This window comes from Sciurus carolinensis, chromosome 19, assembly GCF_902686445.1.
Source record: "Sciurus carolinensis chromosome 19, mSciCar1.2, whole genome shotgun sequence".
Classification (NCBI taxonomy): Eukaryota; Metazoa; Chordata; class Mammalia; order Rodentia; family Sciuridae; genus Sciurus; species Sciurus carolinensis.
Genome location: NC_062231.1, coordinates 6673278 through 6692047, shown reverse-complemented (window position 1 = coordinate 6692047; position 18770 = coordinate 6673278). Strand labels below are relative to the sequence as shown.

General features: G+C 53.8%; 1 protein-coding gene across 2 annotated transcripts in view; it reads left to right on the top strand.

Annotated features, from left to right (window-relative positions):
- Positions 1-854: 854 nt before the first annotated feature.
- The window catches only part of Aldh1l1 (aldehyde dehydrogenase 1 family member L1), a 43428-nt gene continuing 25512 nt past the window's right edge, over positions 855-18770 (top strand). Inside the window, exons 1-11 of one of the 2 annotated variants that reach the window (XM_047534530.1) lie at positions 855-983; positions 7290-7440; positions 8959-9193; positions 9722-9887; positions 11074-11175; positions 11885-11974; positions 12420-12557; positions 13476-13601; positions 14200-14291; positions 17636-17780; positions 18469-18588. In XM_047534530.1, the coding sequence (XP_047390486.1) occupies positions 7314-7440; positions 8959-9193; positions 9722-9887; positions 11074-11175; positions 11885-11974; positions 12420-12557; positions 13476-13601; positions 14200-14291; positions 17636-17780; positions 18469-18588 (1341 nt within the window). In that variant the 5' untranslated portion in view covers positions 855-983; positions 7290-7313. Of the gene's footprint in view, positions 984-1575; positions 1597-7289; positions 7441-8958; positions 9194-9721; positions 9888-11073; positions 11176-11884; positions 11975-12419; positions 12558-13475; positions 13602-14199; positions 14292-17635; positions 17781-18468; positions 18589-18770 lie in introns of those variants that run through there. The other variant, XM_047534531.1, reaches the window with a different exon arrangement.

Sequence of the window (18770 nt, the reverse complement as noted above, 5' to 3'; positions counted from 1 at the left end):
GGGGAGTCAGGAAGGAAAATCCAAGGGCTCTCTGCAGCCATATACTGGAAGGATCTGCAGGGGCTGTGGTTAGGAAAGATTCCCCGGAACTTTGACATTTTAACAGGTACTTCCTGATATATGAGGAAGTCAAACACCCAGAGAAAGGCCATGAGTCGGAGAGGTATGTATATGAGGGACAGCAGAGCCATCAGGAGGTCGGAAACGAGAGACTAGGGGGACAGTACCTGAAAACAGGCTGTAGGACTCAAGACCAACAGGTCACTTCCAACCTGCAAGTCCATCCTGGCCCACGGGCAACATACGTGCATTAAGTCATTCAACAAACATTCGCTTAGCATCTACTATGTGCTCTCTGTGCATATGGGGGACAGGATGGTGATACATCTGTTAAAGTTTTCTGCCTTCCAAGCAGGTACAGTCTAGTGGGAGAGATAAACGAGGGAACAAGGAAATGCCACCTACCCAGGAAGTATTCTCTAAGTCTCTGCATCAGATATTTGGGATTTCAGAGGCGATAGAGGAGCAACCCTGGAGGAGGGACGGAACGGACCCCGCGATGCCTGGGCAGGTTTTGCTGTCGCTTGGGTGTTTTGGCGACCCTAGGGGGGGGAACCCAGGACCTCCCACATGCTAGGCAAATGCTCTACGGTGGCGATTTCCCCATCCTTCCCCAGGGCTCCTCCAAGGGTCCACAGTCTGTGTTCTGGCCCTAAGTCGGAATGGATGCAGGGGACAAGGGGATGAGCAAAACGCCCAGCCAGGGTCACACGACCGAGGGGACCCCTCCCCCGGCCCCTCCCATTGGGTCTTTCTGCCCGCCCACGCCCCTCCTCCGCAGGCTCAGCCCCGGGGGTGTCCCGGGACTGCAGGGGGCGGGTCCCACTTCTGCTGCCCGAGCCCCGCCTGCGCCACCTGCAGTTCGGGGACCCGGATCGCGCCGCTTGCGTCCGCTCGCTCGCCCGCACCTGCCGCTGCCCCGGGTGAGTCCGCGCGGGCTGCGGGCGGGACGCACTTGGGGAGGGAGGCTGCGCGGGGACCCGGGATCGCTGCGCTGCGACTCTGAGCAGCCTCGTCGCCAGGGGTCCTCCGCCCCAAAGGACCCCGGGGCGCGCTGACCCTCTGGCTGGTCAGTGTCCCCGTTCATAGAAGGAGGAAGCCGAGGCTCCGGGAGAGCTGGGGACATGCAGCAGATGGACAGGCCGAGGGACAGCCTGTCCCCGGGACAGCTAGCCCACTTTCCAAAGCCACTCACTCCACTCTGGGGATCGGGAGAGGTCCCCCCTGATTGGCCAAATCCAGGGGCCGGGCACGAGGGCCTCTTGCTATTGGAGGGTCTTTCCAGAAGGGAGGGGCTGCGGGGGGCCAGCTCCCCGCCCCCGCCACCCTCAGTGTGCCGGCCGAGGCGACCCGGCCCGCAACGTGGTGCCCGAGGTCCCCAGAGCATCCTCCCAGGCCCTCTGCCACCTGTGTGGGAGGACGCGCTCCAGGTGGGGACAGCGATGGAACTGAACTTGCTTCCAGGGGTCAAGTGGCCTGGGGCTCTGGCTCTGGGAGACAGTTTCCTGGCTTCTGGCCGCTTCACCTTGACCTTGGGTGAGTTTCTGAAGCTCTGAATCTCGGGATTTCTGTCTGTCACATTGGAAGGGGCGACATCTAACTGCGCCTGTCCACTAGGGTGTCTGGAGAACGAACGCCACAAGACCGGGGGGGGTTGTGGATGTTGGGTCTATCCTTCCTGCAAGATAATGCCCACGGCCGTGCTGGCCACACAGCGATGTCCCCTGCAGAGTTGAGGAGGCTGAGGCCCCAGGGATGGTAATGATTCACCGGGGGCTGAGCTCAAGTCTGCAGGCTCCGGGGGACAGGTCGCTGTACCTTGGTCTGTATCCAGTGTCCAGGATTGTGGGAGAGACTGGGGCCAGAGCATGACCCCAAGGGGACACCGGCTCAGGGAGGGACAAAGCCCGTTGCCAGGACAAACACCTGATGCCAGGGGTTAGCCAGGGGCCAGTCAGAGCGCAGCTGGGAGAACAACACACCTTGTGACCGAATACCAGGCTGATGGGGTGAACCCTGCGCCCACAGCCCTGGGCGAGCTGGCAGCGACTGGAAGCTGCGTCTTGGGAGCCAGGCCTGGGCCAGGGGTTGGGGTAGGAGCCCTTGGACATCTTGCTGCTGCCAGAGCCTCCCGTCAGAGGAAGGGACACTGGGCCTTTAAAGGCTGAGGCGGCTCTGGATCAGGGTCCTCCCACACCTGCCCTTTCTGGGACCCAGGGTTGCTTAACCTCCTGTGGCTGCCAAGCTGGCTTTCCTGAACTGTGACAATAGCCCTGCAGGAGGTGAAGCTGATTCGGCCCCTCTGCAGCCAAAGGGTGTGTGTGTGTGTGTGTGTGTGTGTGTGTGTGAGATATTATTTTTCTACAAGTAATAGATGTTCAGTGGAGAAAACTAATAAATAAAAGAACTTTATTTTTTGGTACTAGGGATTGAACCCAGGGGTGCTAACCACTGAGCAACCTCCCCAGCCCTTTTTTATATTTTATTTAGAGACAGGGTCTCACTGAGTTGCTTAGGGCCTCGCTAAGTTGCTGAGGCTGGCCTCCAACTCACGATCCTCCTGCCTCAGCCTCCCCAGCTGCTGGGATGACAGGCGGGCCCCACTGCACCCTATTATAAAATAATATTTCAGTTCAAAAAAACAAAAAAAGAGTGATCATAAAACCTTGAAACCCAAAAATCTCTGCCCAGGGACTTTGAACATTTCAGGGTAAATCCTTACGGGCTTTTACACTGTAAATAAACACACACACACACACACACACACACACACACAATCAGAGTGGTTTGCTACTTGTCGGAGTGTTTAGGCTTATATATTTCCAGACAGAAACAGTATATTGCTGTCTCTAACTCCATGGCTGAGGTAATGTGAATTTCCATAACATAAAGATGCACATGGCTCTTTATTTGACTTCTCCACGAGTCATTTAGAAGTGAGATCAAGTGAGATCGTGAGATCGCTGACTCAGAAGAAATGAATCATTTTTTACAATGTTTCTATATTTTTTGCCAAATTTTCCTACAAAGAGTTTGCACCAATGTGGTCTGCATTTTTCCATAACTCAGCCAACATAGGATATTTATGTTATTTTCAGTATTTACCAATTTTGTAGGTGAAACATTGCCCCACATTGAATCTTACGTGTCTTTCATTACTTGCAATTGGAACACGTTTTTGTCTATTGACAAAATTTTTTAAAAATTAGCGTCTGGTGGATATTGGGATTCCTGTGGGTTTTCTTTTGGTAGATTGCTTCAGAGATGTGTAAAATCCTCCCATACTAAAATTTAGCACATTAGTCTACATTTCACCTGTAGTATGGGGTTTGAAAAGCCACTCTGTGCCAATATTTTCTTTTTCTTTTTTGAAAGGAAGGTTATCTTATTCAAAAAAGAAGAAAGATTTACTAATAGTTTCTAATATTTTAATATTTTCTTCTTATATGATTTTTTGGGGGGGTACCAGGGATTGAACCACATCCCTAACCCTTTTTATTTTATTTTATTTTTTTGAGGTAGGGTCTCACTGAGTTGCTCAGGGACTCACTAAGTTGCTGAGGCTGGCCTCCACCTTGCAATCCTCCTGCCTCAGCCTCCCAAGTCGTTGGGATTACAGGAATGTGCCACCATGCCCAACCAATGTCTCAATTACTGTATCTTTATAACAAAGTCTTATTTTATTTTATTTACTATTTTATTTTTTATTTTATTTTATTTTATTGCAGTACTGAGGATCGAAAGTAGGGACACTCTCCCATTGAGTTATATCCCCAGCCCTTTTTTCTTTATTCTTTAGTTTTGAGACAGGAACTATGTTGCTGAGGCTGGCCTTGAATTTGTGATCCTCCTGCCTCAGCCTCCTGAGTAGCTGGGATGGCAGGCATATAATCCTGTTTACAAGAAAGTCTTCTTTTATTTTTCATTTTAATCATATATAACGTTAGGATAGATTTTGACCTAATCACAAAAGCATGGCATATAATTTGCTCTAATTCAGTTCCTGGAATTCCCCCTCCCTCAGCCTTTTCCCTCTTCTTCTCTATATTATTGATCTCTTTGCAATTTATTTATGTTTTTTTTTAAATTAGCGTCTGGTGGATGTGTTTGGTGTTGGGCTTCCCTGTGATGTATTCATGTGTGACCATAGGAAACTTCCGTCAGATTTATTCCATTGTTCTTTCCTTTTCTTGTCTCTCCTTCCTCCCCCTTTGTCCACTCCATCTACTCTTCTGATCTTTCCTCTATTTTGAAGAAATTTTCTTTCCTTCTTTCCTGATTTCCCACTTTCTCTCTCTTTCTTTTTTTAAGTTTCTCCCTCCTTATTATGAGTCAGCATCTGCACATCAGAGAGAACATTCAGCCCTTGTGCTTTGGGATTGGCTTATTTCACTTAGCATGACATTCTTCGGTTCCATCCATTTAGCCGCAAATGCCATCATTTCATTTTTCTTTAGGGCTGAGTAATATTCCAGTGTGTATATGTACCACATTTTCTTTATCCATTCATCTGTTGAAGGGCACCTAGGTTGGTTCCATAGCTTAGCTATTGTTAATTGAGCTGCTATAAACATTGATGTGACCGTGTGACTGTGGTATGCTGATTTTAAGTCATTTGGGTATAAACCGAGGAGTGGGATAGCTGGGTCAAATGGTGATTCCATTCCAGGTTTTCTGAGGACTCTCCATCCTGCTTTCCAGAGTGGCTGCACCAATTTGCAGTCCCACCAGCAATATATGAGTGTACCTTTTTCTCCACACCCTCACCAACATTTATTGTTACTTGCGTTCTTTATATTTGCCATTTTGACTGGAGTGAGATGGAATCTCAGTGCAATTTTGATTTGCATTTCTCCAATTGCTAGAGATGTTGGACATTTTTTCATATATTTGTTGACCATTGGTGTTTTTTCTTTGGAGAAGTGTCTGTTTAGTTGTTTTGCCCATTTATTGATTGGGTTATTTTGGCAGTGGTGCAGGGGGGGATTGTTTTGTATTTTGGTTTTTGCTGTCAAGTTTTTTCAATTCTATGTATATTCTGGATATCAATGCCCTATCTGAGGAGCAGGTAGACTCTCTCTTCGTGCTCTTAATTGTTTCCTTTGCTGTGCAGAAAATTTTCAATTTGATATCGCTCCACTTATTTATATTTACTTGATTTTTTGGTGTCTAGCAAAGTCTTGAAGACAGATAGTGTCCATATGCCAGCTTTGTTCTCCTTATTGTGTTGGCTCTTCTGGTTTTGTTTTGGTTTTTCACCTGTCCATATAAAGTATAGAATGATTTTGTTGATATCCACAAAATAAGTTGCTTGAGATTGCATGGAATCGTGGACCAAGTTGAAAAGAATTGACATCTCGACAACATGGAGTCTTCCTATCCATGAACATGGTATATCTCTCCATTTACTTACTGTGATAGTTGCTGCATTTTAATTGGTGTGTGTACACCATTAATATTTTAAGTGATAGTTGATATGTTTGGATTAATCCCAGGGGTGCTCGACCACTGAGCTACTTAGTTTTTATTTTGAGACAGGATCTCACCAAGTTGTCCATTGTTTGTCCCCACCCCACCCTGAGCCTTCTTACGTAGAGTCTGACTTACGGTTCTTTTTAATCTGCATTCCCCTGTTATCCAGGAGCTCTGTTGATGTGTAAGGTGCATGTGGCTTGAGTAGGGGGACTTTTTCTACAGTGCTGATAGATCTCATTCTTTTAAAAGAAAGTCTATCCTCTTGTTATACATAATAGTGGCATTATAAATATGTCATTCTGACATTTGTCAGTGTGTACGACATAGTTTTCTCCATTTCAATCCCACATACCCCCCTACACTCTGCTCCTCCCTCCCCCAGCCACTTCTTCTACTCCGCTGGTCTTCCTTTATTCTTCGCTGATGCGTTACAGTGATAGATACAGTCGGAATGTGTTGTGGTGCGTTCATTTTGTGCCTAGGATCATTTGGTCAATTCCCTTCCCCGTTTCTTCCTTTTCTCCTCCCTTCCCCTTGGCCCACCATGGCTACTCCTGCAGATCTTCTACTTTTATGAGATCGACAATACACATAACAATCATCTCAGTCACTGAAAGACTTTGCATCCTGAGCTGTGGCCTTCATTAGTCCTTCTCAGTTCCCTTCCCTGCTTTGAATGATGGAGGAAGGTGGGAGGGGCTGAAGTTGACTTATTCTCTAATAATCTGGCTCTTACCAGGGCCTAACCAACCAGTTGAGCTCTGATAGTGTAGTTTCCTTGAAAAAGAACAGAATGTGGCCAGGTGCCGTGGTGCACACCACCTATGATTCCAGCAGCTTAGGAGGCTGAGGCAGGAGGACTGCAAGGTGGAGGCCAGCCTCAGCAACTCAGCGAGACCCTGGTCTCTAAATAAAATTTAAAAAGGGCTGGGGAGGTGGCTCAGGGGTTAAGGGCCCCAGGGTTCAATTCCTGGTACCAAAATTAAATAAATAAATAAGACTAGGATGTGCTGGGTGTGATTTGAGGTGGTTGCTTTCCCCATCTCTGACCAGAAGCACATTTTATTGGTGACATTATCACTGAGTCACACCTCTATGGCTTTACTGCCCCTATGAAGAGTGTCCTGTTTCAATGACGTTGTCCCCCAATTATGTATATTTTGGCAAATGGAGAATTTTAAGAAATGGACTAAATGAATAATAGTTAGCTTCTGCGGACGTGAGCAAGGTTGATGACCTGACCCGGGGGAAATGACCATATCCCCCAGCCCTTTTTATATTTTATTTAGAGACAGGATCTCACTGAGTTGCTCAGGGTCTTGCTAAATTGCTGAGGCTGGCCTCCAACTTGCGATCCTCCTGCCTCAGCCTCCTAAGCCGCTGGGGTGACAGGCATAGACCACTGTGCTCTGCTGGCATCTTTCTTATTACCATCTTGACGTGACTTGAAGCTCCCAGAACTGGTTAGGTATAGAAATGTGCTCGGAGGCCTCTGAGAAGACTCAATACCCAACATCCCTTGCTAAGTTGGAGGGCTTCCAGGAGGAATCCGCTGATGCTCCGTCACCTCTGGCTTGCCTGCTGTGGCCTCAGACTGCACCTCTGCAGATCCTGAGAGTCCACGTGCCCCTTTATTTCCTCTGCTCCTTCCCTAGTGGCCGTCTTCCTGTGGTCAGCCTGCGGCCCGTGGAACCAGAGGCAGCCTGAGGCGGGGTCGCCAGCCCTCCCTACCCTGCAGTGTGATTCCTCCGCAGGTGCCCTGGGCCACCGCTGCCACCATGAAGATCGCAGTCATCGGGCAAAGCCTGTTTGGCCAGGAAGTCTACTGCCACCTGAGGAAGGAGGGTCATGAGATCGTGGGCGTCTTCACTGTCCCGGACAAAGATGGGAAGGCCGACCCTCTGGGTGAGCGAGGGGCCCAGAGGAAAGGGGCGGGTGGGGGGCTGTCTGCTGTCCACCTTGAATCCCGCTGCGGTGCCCGCAGACGGGCCGGCTCTTGTGGAATAAAGTGGTCCCATCCGGTGGTGGGACCAGGTTCGCGTCCTGAGATGGGTGATGGAGAAGCCCAGCCTGAGCGCTGGTCCCCCTCTGGGCTTCTGTGATCCAGCATCCAGGCTCTGGAAGGGCTCCCAGGGCAGGGTGGCTGCTAAAACCCAGGGTTTTGTTTTTGTTTGGAACCAAGGATGGAACCAGGGGCGCTAACCACTGAGCCACCTCCCCAGCCCTTTTTTATATTTTATTAGAGACGGGGTCTCGCCGAGTTGCTGAGGCTGGCTTTGAACTTTCAAAAGGTTCAAAGGGACTTTCGAGGCTTTATCAGGCTCGTAAGGCAGGGCTTGAGGTTGGAAGACCAGGGTTAGGGAAGGGGGCTTATGGGAACGGTCAGGCACTGGGGTTGGCCTCCCCAGACCTAGCAGTCAGGATCTGACCCCTGGACTGCCCACCAGCACCGCCGATGCCAGCCGAGGTTTCAGCCTTGGGTCTGATCACAGAGTGACAGCCGATGCCTTACACCCGTACACTAGCTGACAGCGGCTGGTCCCACCCAGACCGAGCCTGGCCTTGACCTCAGATGTACTGAGAAATATTTCACTGGCTGCAGTGGAATCCTTTCTGCAAGTACAGTCTGGTCTGTTCACATCCATCCCTCCTCCCTTTGAACCATCTGATGCCAGGACACAGCCAGGCACAGGGGCGCACACCTGTGATCTCAGCGGCTCGGGAGGCTGAGGCAGGAGGATCGCAAGGTGGAGGCCAGCCTCAGCCACTTAACGAGACTCTCAGCAACTCAGCGAGACCCTGTCTCTAAGTAAAATATAAAAAGGGCTGGGGAGGTGGCTCTGTGGTTAAGCACCCCTGGGTTCAATCCCTGGTACCCCACCCCCCAAAAAAAAGAAGGAGGAGGAGGAGGAGAAAGAAGCAGCATCGGCAGCAAGCCTGGGGAGAGGGAGGACAGAGGGTCACAGGAGGGACCAAGCCCCCTCCCTCCCTCCCACTTCTCCTCCTCCTTCCAGCCCTTCAGTTTGCCTCTGGTCAGGGAATATCTGTCAAAGCAGAAATGAAGGTGATTTGCCTGGTCCCACAGAGCTGCAGAAAGGGACAGAGAGAGGAGGTCACTGGGTGCTGATCCTGGCGTGGCTTTGGGGGAGGGGTGGATGGAGCGGCAGCCACCAGGGTCCCGGTGGGGCTTGGAGCAGGCGGTACGCGGAGGTGGCGGGGGTTAGAGAGGGCAGCGTCCAGGCAGGGCGGTGCCCCAGGCGTCTCCCTTGGCTGTGCCCTCCCCGCCGTGTGGCCTGAGGGACCCTGGCTGGAAGCCGGGCATGCAGTGGGACAGGCCTGGAGAGCAGGCCCTAGGGCTGCCCAGGAGACAGCATGGCGGGCGGAGGGAGGCAGAGAGGCCATTTCTCACCCGCCCTCCTGCAGGTGTGGAGGCTGAGAAGGACGGAGTGCCCGTGTTCAAGTTTCCCCGGTGGCGGGCTCGGGGACAGGCTCTGCCCGACGTGGTGGCCAAGTACCAGGCCCTGGGCGCGGAGCTCAACGTCCTGCCCTTCTGCAGCCAGTTCATCCCCATGGAGATCATCAACGCCCCCCGGCACGGCTCCATCATATACCACCCGTCTCTGCTCCCTAGGCACCGGGGAGCGTCCGCCATCAACTGGTGAGATGCGGTCACAATCAGGGCGGGGGAGCCGGGCGCAGTGGCGCACACCGGGAATCCAGCAGCTTGGGAGGCTGAGGCAGGAGGATCGCAAGGTGGAGGCCAGCCTCAGTCACTTAGCGAAACCCTGAGCAACTCAGGGAGACCCTGTCTCTAAATAAAATAGAAAAAGGGCTGGGGACGTGGCTCCGCGGTCACGCGCCCCTGGGTTCCATTCCTGGTGTGAGGGAGGGAAGGGGTTATAGGGAGACTGGTCTTCCCACCCTGGGTGCTGTCACTTCCCTCTCTGAGCCCCGGATTCCTTATCTGTAAAGCAGGCGTCTTAGACTTGTCATGTGGGTTGTGAGGATTAAGTCACACGGGACATCAAGAGCTTTTGGCATGATGTCCAGGGCACGCGTGGAATTAGGTCAGATTCCTTTTCCTTGGGGGGACACGGGGCCTGCTGGAGGGTGCAGGGCCAGGGGCGGGACCCAGGGCGTCCTCCGGGACCTCCTCTCAGACTCGGTCCCACCCCTGTGCTCCTAGGACCCTCATTCATGGAGATAAGAAAGGCGGCTTCACCATCTTCTGGGCCGACGACGGCCTGGACACGGGGGACCTTCTGCTGCAGAAGGAATGCGAGGTGCTTCCAGACGACACCGTGAGCACCTTGTACAACCGCTTCCTCTTCCCCGAAGGCGTCAAGGGCATGGTGAGGCAGCGCGGCGGGCACGGCGGGCACGGGCCACTGCTGTCCCAAGGGCGCGGAGCGTTCTCTCCTCTCCTCCCCCTCCATCTCCTCCTCCATCTCCTCCTCCTCCATCTCCTCCTCCTCCTCCCCCTCCATCTCCTCCTCCATCTCCTCCTCCTCCATCTCCTCCTCCATCTCCTCTTCCTCCTCCTCCTCCATCTCCTCCCCCTCCATATCCTCCTCCATCTCCTCCTCCTCCATCTCCTCCATCTCCTCCTCCTCCTCCATCTCCTCCTACTCCTCCATCTTCTCCTCCTCCTCCTCCATCTCCTCCTCCTCCTCCTCCATCTCCTCCTCCTCCTCCTCCATCTCCTCCTCCTCCTCCTCCATCTCCTCCTCCTCCATCTCCTCCATCTCCTCCTCCTCCTCCATCTCCTCCTCCTCCATCTCCTCCTCCTCCTCCTCCATCTCCTCCTCCTCCTCCTCCATCTCCTCCCCCTCCTCCATCTCCTCCTCCTCCATCTTCTCCTCCATCTCCTCCTCCTCCTCCTCCTCCATCTCCTCCTCCTCCATCTCCTCCTCCTCCTCCATCTCCTCCTCCTTCTCCTTTTCCTCCCTCTCCTCCTCTTCCTCCCTCAGTCTCCGTCCCCCTCTCCTGTCCGTTGTAATCATGCATGACTCCTGGCCGCCATATTGGGCCATGCAAATGTTGGACAAGTCCATCAGCACAGAATGTTCCGCTGGGCAGCCCTGCCCAGTGCCATTTCAGACACCCCCATTCCTTCCCAGCGTGGGCACCTCTGCCTCTGGCCAGTCCTCCCTTGTGGTGAGCCAGGCATTGTCCCCGTTTCCTGATCCTTCTGCACCCACCCTCCCTCTTTCTTCCCACAAAGAAACTTCCATCTCAGATGTTCAAATCAGGACCTCCAGCTCCACCTTGGGACTCACGATCCTTCCTCCTTAGAAAGCAGAGAAGGTTCTAGGCAGCCACAGGGAACCTTTTGTGCGGGCTGTCTCTGTGCAGAGCTTTAGAGTTTCTCGAACCTTCTACCGTCTCAGCAGATGGAAGGTTTTCTGTATGATCTAAGACCGCCGTCTGGTGAATCTGTGTCCCTTGCGCTTCACGGAGTTCCATCCAGGCTAAGTCCCCAAGGGGCTGGGAGGAGGGCCTTACCGCTGGGGACGCTGACTCAGGGGGTGTCCCCAGGTGCAAGCCGTGAGGCTGATCTCGGAGGGCAAAGCCCCCAGACTCCCTCAGCCCGAGGAAGGAGCCAGCTACGAAGGCATTCAGAAGAAAGAAGCAGCTAAGGTGAGTTCTGGGGTCCTCCTCAGCCAAGCCTGCCTGTGCACAGTCTGGGGGTGCAGAGGGCAGCCTGGGGAGGCAGGTGCTACAAGACACAGCAGCCCAGGTCAGGGCTGGCGGCCACAGCAAGGCAAAGGGAAGCCCCTGCTGTCTGCAAGTGCACAGAACAGGGTCCCTTTGGGGTGCTGGGTCCCCCTCAGTCTCTCCTCAGGAAGCAGGGGCAGGCCACGCTCCCGAGGAGGGAGACCAGCCAGGGCTGGGGGGTAAAATATCAGCCCTAATGCTGGAAGACGCCAAGGTGAGGCCTAAGAGCTGTCCAGTTCTTCAGAGCCGGGGCAAAGCATCCTGGGGGACCGGGGCTGTGTGTCTGTGCTTGGGGACTGTGGTGTGTCGGACGGAGGTCTGTGTGGGCCCAGTGGGTGAGGAGATGCCGTGGGTCGGGCCCTAAGGACTGGCCCTGAGCACTCTGTGCCATGGATTCTGTGTGGGCCTTTGGTCATCTTGGCAAAGTGGTCTCTTCCGGAAGCCATTGGGAATCGTCTGAGAAAGTCTGCTCGGTCCTGTGAGAGACCGAGGGTCAGAGAGCAGCCAGAACCAGAGGCACCAGCTCAGGGACTCAGACCCGCCTCAGGGCTTGGTCCACTGTCCAGGAGTCATGGGGCAGGAAGGGGACCGGAGAGAGACCAGCTGAGCGGACACACCCTGCTCCCCACAGATCAACTGGGACCAGCCGGCAGAGGCCCTTCACAACTGGATCCGCGGGAATGACAAGGTGCCAGGTGCCTGGACAGAGGCCTGTGGACAGGTGTGTCTGTGGGCCCTGCTGCGTCCCGTGGACCGTGACACCTGCCCGATACGTTTCAAGTGCTTGGTGAATAGCGACCACCCAGACCCACCCCACGCAAATGCCCCCGACCCCTGTCTCCTCCCTGGAACTGAGAGACCTGTCCACCATCCGGAAGCGAACAGGGAGATGCCTGGCATCTCTGGAGGCTTCCGGGCACCTACCACAAGTATGTTGTCCAGTTGTGCTGGGTATAAAATTTGGGGTTCCACCCCTGGGGCCACCCCAGGCACCAGCTCTGACTTCAACATGGCCCCAGGCAGGGATGGCACCAGTTCCTCTTGGTGCCCTTGGGTCTTAGGGGCCCCTCAGTCTTGCGTCTCTGTGGGCAGCTGCTGCCCTGCTAGCGATGCCGGCAGCCAGGCCTCTTCTCACCCGCCTGCTTCTGGATCTTTCCCCCCGACAGACATTGACGTTTTTCAACTCAACACTGAACACCGCCGGCCTGGTACCCGAGGGAGAAGTTCTGGCCATCCCCGGGGCCCATCGGCCAGGCGTGGTCACCAAGGCGGGACTCCTTCTCTTTGGGAACGATGACAAAATGGTAATCACGCTCGCCCACGCACCCCCCACCACGTTCCCGCCCTCGGGCTCCGATCAGATCCCACGGGAAGGCGCCATCCCTGGGCGCTGGCAAAAGCAGGGAGAAGTGAGACCAGGCGGGAAGAGCCCAGGCTGCCCGGGCCTGGAAGCTGACCCGAGCACGGGCTGCCCGGAGTGGGCTTCCTCCCTCAGAGCTGGGCACCCAGTGTGGCATCAGCCAGCGGGTGTCATGGAGACGCCCTGACCTGGCGGCCTTGTTCTGGACTTTCAGAGTGTGGTCCTGAAACTCTGCTTCCTTCTCTTTGAGCAGAGATGCCACAGTAACGTGGCACAAGTACAGCGGTTGGAACCAGGCCAGGCACACAACGCGCACTGAAAGGCATTAACAGACTCTTCAAATCAGAAGAGCAGCTAAATTATGTTTTTTTTATTGTTTTTTTGATCCCAGGGATTGAACCCAGGGGTGCTTCACCCCTGAGCCACACCCCAGCCCTTTTATATTTTATTTAGAGACAGGGTCTCGCTGAGTTGCTGAGGGCCTTGCTAAGTGGCTGAGGCTGGCCTCCAACTTGCGATCCTCCTGCCTCAGCCTCCTGAGCCGCTGGGATGACAGGCGTGCACCACTACCCTGGGCTCTCCATTGATTTTTTTCAGTGTAGTTCTTGAATTAGCATTTTTTTCTGATGAGCAGGCATCCTTTTGATCAAAATAATAATCATTGTACTTTAAAAGAAAACAAGAGGAAGGACATGAGCTATGGTTTCCTCTCTCCCTAGAATCCTGGCCTCTGGCTCTGAACGCCTCTGCTCGACATGCATCTGGGTCTCCCTGCTCCCTCTTTGTCATGAGTACAAAGCCTGGAGTACCCAGCTCAGCACCACATGCACATGCCCTGCCAAACCACCCTAATCTTTTGCAGTTACTGGTGAAGAACATCCAGTTGGAAGACGGTAAGATGATCCCAGCCTCCCAGTTCTTCAAGGGAGCAGCCAACAGTGCCCTGGAGCTGACAGAGGAAGAGCTGGTCACTGCAGAGGCGGTGCGGGTAAGAAGCACCTTCTGGGGTGCTGTCCGGTTGGGCAGGTTGTCTACTGCACAAGTGTTTTGTAAGTAACCTTCCCTGAAGCTGGTGTGTGTACCGGCCCCAGTGTTGGTTCTGTCCTGTCTGGATGCTAACGGTGTAGACCAAAGCCAACTCTGTCACATGCAAGAGACCCGCCACAGACAAGCCGATACATGTTAGGTTTTAGAATTGCTTTGATAGAATAATGGCAGGTAGGAAGTAAGTCCCCCAAGGCCAGGGGTCAGCATCAGAAAGAGGGTCAGGAAAGGCTTTCCGTCACCCTCAGAGATGTCCCCACACTGCGTCACGCTGGGGACACCCGGAGGTGGTACCTGCCTGCCCAATCCCCAGCCATCTCCTGGGGCCAGTCCACCCCAGAGAAGCGGGTGGTCCAGATGGCGGGGGCCCGAGGACCACGGCATGGGTGGGACAGGCCTCTCCTTCCCCAGGAGGGGGTCATTGCAGGACCAGCAGTCCCCGTGGGAAGGGACAGCGCCTTGGAGTGGACAGAGCCTGGCTCCCGGCCATGGTGGGCCTGGCGTCAGCAGGAGCCGGGTCCTCACAGGACCTTTTTCCCCAGGATGCTTGGAAGCGGATCCTCCCCAACGTCCTGGAGGTGGAAGACGGCACCGATTTCTTCAAGTCGGGGGCCGCGTCCGTGGATGTCGTGAGGTAAGGGTGGAGGGGTGGCGTCCCGGGAGTCGCGCGTCCTGTGGATTCCTAGGAATCGAACCCCCAAATGCAACTGGTAGTTACACGGGCGGATCCTGCAGGCCAGGAACGAGGATTTCTCCCAACAGGGACCTCTAGCTGTGCATGGGGGATGCGGGGAAGGCGACCAGGGGACTCACAGCTGCAGGGTTTTAAAACAGAAGGACAGTTTCCATAACAGCGAGAATGTGGGTCTTAGACGAGCAGCTCCGTGAGCTTCGACGTAACGAACGCGAGCCTGAAGCAAGATGCGCTGGCATGGAGCGCGTCGCTCTAGACGTCCCCCCACCCACAGTCAGTCTGTCACCTGAGATTAGTTTACCTGTCCTTCAGCTTCCTAGGAAGGGTCCCGCTTGCCACTCAACAGTGGTGAGTTTTGATCTGATCAGAGGGAAGGGCACAGGAGGTATTGGTAGACCCTTGCTTGCAAGAAGGAGTAAATGATCCTGGGGACACAAACCCCTCTGGAAAGTAGGATGGAGAATCCTCAGAAAACTTGGAACGGAACCACCATCTGACCCAGCTATCCCACTCCTCGGTTTATACCCAGAGGACTTAAAATCAGCATACCACAGTGACGCAGCCACATCCATGTTTACAGCAGCTCAATTCACAAGACCTAAGCTATGGAACCAACCTAGGTGCCCTTCAACAGATGAATGGATAAATAAATCATGGTATGTGTACACAATGGAATATTAGTCAGCCAGAAAGAAGAATGAAATGGCGGCATTTGCTGGTGAACGGATGGAGCTCATGCTAAGTGAAATAAGCCGATCCCAAAGAACCAAAGGCCAAATGTTCTCTCCGATGTGCAGATGCTGACTCACAATAAGGAGGAGGACACAGAAGTTCACTCTAGGAGACAAAGGGGACTGAGGGGGAGGGAGGGGGAGAGGAAAGACTGTGGAAGGAAGGGGACAGAACTTTCCTGTTCATATATGAACTCTCAACCAGGGAAACTCCACGTCCTGTTCCCCCCACAAGGAAGAGGAGTCACACGCCATGTGTGTGTGACATGTCAGAATGCACCCTGCTGTCAGAGACAGCTAAGACGGACACTTAAAAAAAGGGAAAAAACCGAAATGACTTAAACAGAAAACGCAAGTCCACGGTTAGCGTTCTTGAGGCATCTGACTACTCCAAAGGCTCGAATTATGTCATTGACATGGTCCCCATCTGGTGCGTTGGGGTTGAGGCTGCATTTCCAGATAGGATTAGACTCTGCCTGCTGATCACAGGGACAGCATCTGGTCCCCCAGGCTGTGAGCACAGGAGCTGCGAGCACTGTGGCCGGCTCTGCGGCCCACTATGTACGTCACAATGGTGTCAAGATGGCGGCACAGTTGCTCCTTCCTAGGTGAAGGAGAATCGGCTTTCCTGGCGATTTCAACATAAGACCCTTGATTTGAATATTGCTGACTCTGGAGTCATGTCCACCAATAAGTACCCATCGCAGGCCAGGGCGATTCATTGGAGCCAAAGGTTGGGTCAGCTCCAGGTAGGGGACATCTTTTGGAAAGGAGAGAGAAGGTTGCTTCCTGGGAAAACGTGAATGTTTTTAGGAGAAATAGATGCTGCACAGGCAGAAACAGAACTGTCTACCGTACGTAGGGAGAAGTTTCTTTCCTTTCAAGAAGATTCAGAGCCGGGCACTATGGCGTGTGCCTGTCATCCCACCAGTTTGGGAGGCTGAGGCAGGAGGATCACAAATTGGAGGCCAGCCTCAGTCACTTAGCAAGACCCTCAGCAACTCATCGAGACCCTGTCTCTAAATAAAATAGAAAAAGGGCTGGGGATGTGGCTCAGGGGTTAAGTGCCCCTGAGTTGCTGAGTCACTGGGATCACAGTTGCTCAGGGTCTCACTAAGTTGCTGAGGCTGGCCTCCAAGTTGCAATCCTCCTGCCTCAGCCTCCCAAGCTGCTGGGATGACAGACATGCGCCACCACATCTAGCTCTTTTGTCCATTTCTGGTTATTTCCTTTCGTAGAATTGAGTTTGAAGAGTACTTTCTGTATTCTGAATACAAGTCCATTATTAGATAAGTCATCTGGAGATACTTTCTCCCGATCTGTGGCTCCTCATCTTTCGTTTTGGTGGGAGTTGAACCCAGGGCTTCTCCAAAGTTGGGCCACCACCTACCCCTGGGCTACGTTCCAGCCCTTTTTACTTTTTATTTTGAGGCAAGTTCTTTCTAAGTTTCCCAGGCTGACCTGGAACTTGAAGTTCTCCTCCTTCAGAGTAGCTGGGACCCCATTCATGAGCCACCGTGCCCAGCTATCTTTTCATTGTCTAAGCATCTTGGCAGCATTATTATTATTATTATTATTATTATTATTATTATATCAGTTATTTTTACAGAAGGGTCAATTGTATCATGCATTCTTCACCAAATAGTCAAGGGGCTATTATTATTTCTTTTTAAGTATTTTTAGTAATGCATCATAGTTACACCTGATCATGGGATTCATCTGGACCTAATCATACATGCGTGGAATATAATTCGCTCCGTTTCAGCCAGGCTCAGTGGCACATGCCTGTCATCCCAGTGGCTTGGGAGGCTGAGGCAGGAGGATCTCAAGTTGGAGGCCAGCCTCAGCCACTTAGCGAGGCCCTGACCAACTGAGTGAGACTCTATCTCAAAATAAAATATAAAAAGGGCTGGGGATGTGGCTCAGGGGTTAAGCAACCTTGGGTTCAATCCCTGGTACCAAAATAATAATAATAATAATAATAATAATAATAATAATAATGATTTGCTCCATGTCAGCCCCCAGCAACCTCTTTCCCTGTCGGTCGCCCTCCCCTCTCCTCCATTCCACCTGCAGTCGCTGCGTTTTGTTTTGGGGGTCAGGAAACCATTCTGGGGGGTCTGGCAAACGTTCTGGGGGGTCAGGAAACCATTCTGGGGGATCTGGAAACTGTTCTGGGGAGTCTGGAAACCGTTCTGGGGGGTCTGGAAACTGTTCTGGGGGGTCTGGAAACCGTTCTGGGGGGTCAGGAAACCATTCTGGGGGGTCAGGAAACCGTTCTGGGGGTCTGTCACTGCCCAGTGTCACCACCCTTGAATGATGGAGTGAGAACCGGACACCCAGGCCTCCCGGGTCCCCAGCCGGGCCCTGAGCCCTGACCTGGGCTGTGGCCCACGCGGAGGGAGCTGGGCCCCAGGTCGCCCCGGGCAGCCGCCTCCAGACTCGCGGTCTCCAGACTCGCGGTCTCCAGACTCACGGTCTCCGCGACGGGGCGGCTGGTCGCAGGCCTCCCGGTCCCTTCAGGTCCCTGCCCTGCGCCTTGTCCTCCCGCAGGCTGGTGGAGGAGGTGAAGGAGCTCTGTGATCTGCCCCTGGAAAACGAGGACGTGTACATGGCCACCACCTTCGGGGACTTCATCCAGCTGCTTGTGAGGAGGCTTCGCGGGGAGGACGAGGCCGAGGAGGTCCCCATCGACTACGTGAGTCCCGGCGCGGCCCCTGCTCCCCGCGACACCCGCGGCCATGGTGTTCAGTCCCTCCAGCTTCCTCCGAGGCCCCGGGGCTGCCAGAGCCACAGGGAAAACCCAGCGGAGAGTCGGGCCATCTGAGGCTCCGGTCGAGGGTCACGACCGCACCCCAAGGGCGAGACCCCGATAGGGAGAGGACACTGGGAGTTCCCAGCAGGGCCAAGTGCACCCTGTAGATTCAACTCGAATAAAGAAAACGGCACCGTCTTGAAGGAGTGAGCTCTGGGGTCGCTGGTGTGGCTGGTGAAGAAGAGACAGGTGGCCAGGGTGGACCCCAGGTTGTCCTAGGAATAGTGAACAGATGACAGGTTTCAGGAGGGGGATGGTGTCCCAGGGATTCCCGTGTCCCATGTGGAAGTTTGGATGCACCTCTGGTGGCTTAAAGGGCCTCGCCACCCGCAACTCTACCCACATGCCGTGAATCCCCCTGTGGCTCTCAGAGGAGGCTGGGGTCACACGCTGAGGAAGTGACCAACCAGGACTCCAGCCCACGCAGTCTGTCTTGGAATCTTGCTGAGTTGCTCCAGGCCTTACTAAGTGACTGAGGCTGGCCTCCACCTTGGGATCCTCCTGCCTCAGCCTCCCAAGCTGCTGGGATGATGTGTTCCTCACGTCCCCGTATCCTCGCTGGTCACCCCAGGTGGAGAAGCAAGTGAACAAGCTGGAACTCCGGATGCCCCACCAGCTCTTCATCGGGGGAACGTTCGTGGACGCCAAGGGAGGCAAGACCTACGACACCATCAACCCGACTGACGGAAGCGTGAGTCCCCCTCCTCCTTGCTCCTGGACATCTCCACCCCACCAGGCCTAACCTTGGGCGGGTCCTGGCCCCAGGGCCTTTGCTCAGGCCTCCTCTCGGGCCTCCATCTTCACAGAGGATATGCAAGGGTCCTACTCAGTCTCCAGCCTGAGCTATAGGAAAGGAAGCGAGTGGGAAGTTCA